The sequence below is a fragment of the Kryptolebias marmoratus genome, linkage group LG23 (assembly GCF_001649575.2).
Source record: "Kryptolebias marmoratus isolate JLee-2015 linkage group LG23, ASM164957v2, whole genome shotgun sequence".
Taxonomy (NCBI): Eukaryota; Metazoa; Chordata; class Actinopteri; order Cyprinodontiformes; family Rivulidae; genus Kryptolebias; species Kryptolebias marmoratus.
In genome coordinates this window covers 3,491,676-3,495,624 of record NC_051452.1, presented here as the reverse complement: position 1 = coordinate 3,495,624, position 3,949 = coordinate 3,491,676, and the positions used below count along the sequence as shown (strand labels likewise).

Here is a 3,949-nt window from a genome sequence, read left to right as displayed (position 1 = left end):
CTTTTACCTTACTTTTAAGCTAGCCTTTTGCTACTTTGACCTTACTTTTAAGCTAGCCCTTTGCTACTTTTAGCAACAGGCTCAGGCCTCCACTGATTCAGCGTTATGGGGAGTTGGATTCTTTCTGGTCTCTTATTTTGAAGGGCAGAGAACATCAGGCTGGTGTTCATGTTGATAACGCAGCTAACAAAGCTGCGAGGACACGTTGGATTTACCTTTATTAGGTTTTTCATGCGGCTCGTATCGTTTTATTTTGTTGCCACACCTTTAAAGGCCGGTCCGTGATAACGAACCGGGCTGTGGAGCTGAAAGGGTCGGGCGCCGCTGCTTTAAATGACAGACGGTGTAAAATGCTCTGACCAACCTCGCAGATGGTGCAGTAGTGGGCCGGCTCGTCCCTGCTCCGCGGCCTCAGGACCGTTTCCTTCCCGGCCGACACCAGGGCCTCCTTCACCCACTGGCACTGCTTCAGCGTCCGCAGCAAGCAGTACCTGCAACGAGAACCGCCCCCCTGTCAGTGTGGCCGCGCACAAACATGTCTGCCGCCGGCCGCGGGCTGACGACGCTCACTTGATCATCTCGAACAGCTTGTGGTCGGACACTTTGATGTTGCGCGCCATGTTCCAGGACAGGTGCACCATGGGAACCATGGACTTGACGCTCTGGAGCTTGTTCCACTCGTAGCGCTCCACGGCCAGCTTGTACTGGTGGGCTGAGGGGGAGGAGACAACGACAGGTGAAACCAGCCGCTTCTGCAACGCCAACCCGATCCCCGGGACTCCCCGCGTACCGGTGAGAGGCCCGACGTTCCAGGCGATGTTGTTGCACCAGCCGATGGCTTGGACCCAGTGGATGGTGCCCGTGTTGAGCCACACCAGGTCGCCCGGGCGCTGGATGAAGCGGTAAACGGGCACGTCGGCCTCGTACAGGTCCTCCAGGTTGGGCCACCACGAGCCCATCAGGAAGTTGATGTTGTTCCTGGAGGAGGGAGGGGGAAACGGTGAAGGGAGCGGCCCGCAGGGCGGCAAAGCGGAGCCGGCGGCGCGTCTTACTTCTCGCAGAAGTTGCTCATCATGCCCCAGTACGGCTCGGGCACGGCGAACCACTCGCAGTCGCCGGGCCCGATGTTGATGTTGACGGCGCAGAAGTTGTTGTGCTCCTGGTGGCCCGGGATGCGGCTGCCGGGCACCTTCATGTAGAGCTGCACCGTGTTCATGCCCAGGATGGTGTGGCCCACGTGGCTGAGCAGGTTGCCGGCGGAGACGACGCGCGCGAAGGCCGGCAGCTTGCTGAGCTCCTGCAGCTGCTGCTTCCACCTGCCGAGAGGCGGGGCTTATTTTAACAACAACAACAAAAACAAGGCTTTTAAAAGCTTCGACGCAGGAGACGGCGCTCACTTTCTTTCATCTGAAACGTCAATGTTGGTTCCAAACTTGATGTGCTTTAAGGGTCCTCTTCTTTTTCGCGCAGCACTTAAAGACAAAACGACGGTTAGCAGCAGGCAGGACTAACGGACCGGAGTCCAAACGTGCGGCGGGTACCTTTCTGCCGAGGCCGGCTCTGTGTCCGAAGGCTCCTTCAGCGCCTTCTTCTCGTTCTCCTCCTGAGATGAAACCATTCAAAACAAACTCGTTAGCTTTAAAACATTTTGGTTTTTTTTTTAATCTCCGCGGACGGAAACGGACCCTCAGGGACTCCTGGAAGGACGCCGCCTGGTACTGGGCGTATTTGGCGATGGTGGTGTGGGCGCGGGTGCTCTCGCAGCGCCACATCTTCTTCGCACCCGTCGGGTCCCAGTTCTCGTCGGCGGGCTGCAGGAGCTGGGTCCAGACCTCCACTGGGTGCTCCGGGTTGGCCTCCACCAACGTCTTCGTGGAGAACAGACCCAGGTCTGGCAACAGAAGGGGCGGAGTAAAAAAACGGGATTATTCCCCCCCCTTTCCCTCCCCTCGTGTCTCGTTGCGTTATAAACCCGGCCTACCCAGTTTGAGCGCTCCGGCCAGGCCTCTGATGACGGTGACGGGGTTGGAGGGGTTCGTGCAGAACTGGTGCAGAGGCGGGAAAAAAGCGTCCCTCTTGTTTTCCAGCTGGTTTGGAGAACAAACAGGAAACGGTTAAATTTCTTTTTGTTTGTTTGTTTTAGGGCGACAAACAACGCGAGCACTCACGTAGATGCTGGGCGTGGGAGGGTTCAGCTTGTCTTTGGGCAGGGCTGGTGAGGGCGGGGGCGGCAGCCGGGGCGGGGGGCACTTGTCGAGGAGGATGCTGCTGTTCGACAGCCCGTTCTTCCCCAGGTTTCTGCACACGACACGAGCCGGGGGTTAAAGTCCTGTTAGGAACGCTCAAAAACAATCTGATGGATCTGAACGGAGGGAAACGTTAAAGTCTGCACGGCAACAACGCGGCCCGGCGGCCGTCAGTGTCGGCGACGGTTACATAATTATTTTGGTAAGTTACACTACATCACCACCAGGGGGAGACCTGTTCAAAACAAACTGCTCTCATCCCTGCAGCCTTCCACCAATCAGACGGCGTTTCAGGCTCACCTGCACGCCTTCAGGACGTCTGTGGAGCTGGGGTAGATGGATATGGAGGAGGATGACGACGACGAGCCGTGTCCGTGCGGAGGCGTGGCTTTGAGAGCGACGATGGCGGGCGGCTTGGCCTTCAGCGGGCTTTGCGAGTCCTCGGAGATGCCCCCTTTGCTGTTTCCATTGACAGCGGGCGCGGCGACGGGGGGACTTTGGGCGCCCGCTTGCGTGTGCTCGGGGGACTTGGGCGACGGCGTGGCGGTGGAGATGGCGGAGACGGGCGAGGAGGCGGCCGAGCTGCCCTGCACCTGTGGAGCGGACGGCAGGGTGGCCGGGTGGATGTTGTTGACTTTCTTCTGGGGCTCGGCGGACGCCGTCCCCTCCGGCGGCCCCTCGCTCTCCTCCGGGCCCTTCCCCCCCGCCAGCAGGGCGGATAGCCTGGGATTGTCTGCGCTAAGGCTTGGCTTCTCGCCGCCTTCCGCCGCCTTGTCGCCACCTCCAGAGTGGACGTGATTGGCTAGGCCGTCAGCCTGCGCCTGTTTGCTCTCGGCGGGCGGCGGCGGCAACGGCGCCTTGTCGCCCGAGTTATCGTTTCCGAGGGCCGCGGCGTTGCCATCTTTGGTAGTGGACGCGTCGGGTCCAGCACCACCTGAGGTAGAGGCGGGGGGGAGGGAGGGGGGCGAGGGGAGGTGGTTGTGAGGCTGTTGCCGTGGCGACGGGGCGTTCGTGGAATGTCCAACCTGACTGTTGGGGTGAGCAGCGGCGGCGGGGGTCCCCTCCGTGTTTGAAACCCACTCCTTCTGAAGCCCCTGAAGAAGAAAGTGACGAACAGTTAGAGGAGCGGTTCTCAAAGCTGGAGTCGGGACCCTGAGTGGGTCAGGAAGCAGGAAGTGGGGGTCTAAACTTTAACTTCTGTTTAATTAATCTTTGAAGATGAACTTAACGCCAACCTGAGAGGAGTTTAGGTGCAGGGCCTGCGGCGGCAGCAGCGGCGTGGCGTCCTGTGTTTGCGTGCTTGTGCAGGAGTGAGGTAGCAGTGCTGCGTTGCCGCTGCCGCTGCCGGCAGCGTGCGGATAAGGCACGTCTCCGTTGGGTCCTGTGGCCGCGGGCCCCGGCTGATTATTACTACGACTGTTGCTGCCGTCAGAGTGTCCGTGTGGCCCGGAGCCCACGGGCCCGTTGGCCAGCGGCTGAGGCGGGCAAAGGTGCCGGTGGGGCCCAGGCCCCAGGTGGGGCCGCGCGGGGTGGAGGCCGAGGCCGGGGGAGGGGAGGGAGTTGGAGATGGGGCCGTTGGGAAAGGTGGGGCGCACCTGACCTCCCGAGGAATTCTGCCTCATCTGGAAGGAAGAAAAAGTTGTTTAAACCATCAGGCCTAAAAGTTCGACGTGAAACAAACGAGTTTTTTTTTTTTTTTTTAA

At 59.9% G+C, this 3,949-nt stretch overlaps 1 protein-coding gene across 4 annotated transcripts in view; it reads right to left on the bottom strand.

Moving 5' to 3' along the window:
• LOC108249342 (histone demethylase UTY) overlaps positions 1–3,949 on the bottom strand; it is a 22,143-nt gene that overhangs the window by 3,462 nt on the left and 14,732 nt on the right. For all 4 annotated transcript variants that reach the window (XM_017438655.3, XM_017438656.3, XM_017438658.3 and 1 more), the window contains 11 exons: positions 3,482–3,868; positions 2,547–3,340; positions 2,169–2,298; positions 1,982–2,087; positions 1,686–1,891; positions 1,542–1,603; positions 1,398–1,472; positions 1,053–1,316; positions 791–978; positions 571–712; positions 365–491 (listed from right to left, as the gene is read on the bottom strand). In XM_017438655.3, the coding sequence (XP_017294144.1) occupies positions 365–491; positions 571–712; positions 791–978; positions 1,053–1,316; positions 1,398–1,472; positions 1,542–1,603; positions 1,686–1,891; positions 1,982–2,087; positions 2,169–2,298; positions 2,547–3,340; positions 3,482–3,868 (2,481 nt within the window). The remainder of the gene's footprint in view (positions 1–364; positions 492–570; positions 713–790; positions 979–1,052; positions 1,317–1,397; positions 1,473–1,541; positions 1,604–1,685; positions 1,892–1,981; positions 2,088–2,168; positions 2,299–2,546; positions 3,341–3,481; positions 3,869–3,949) is intronic.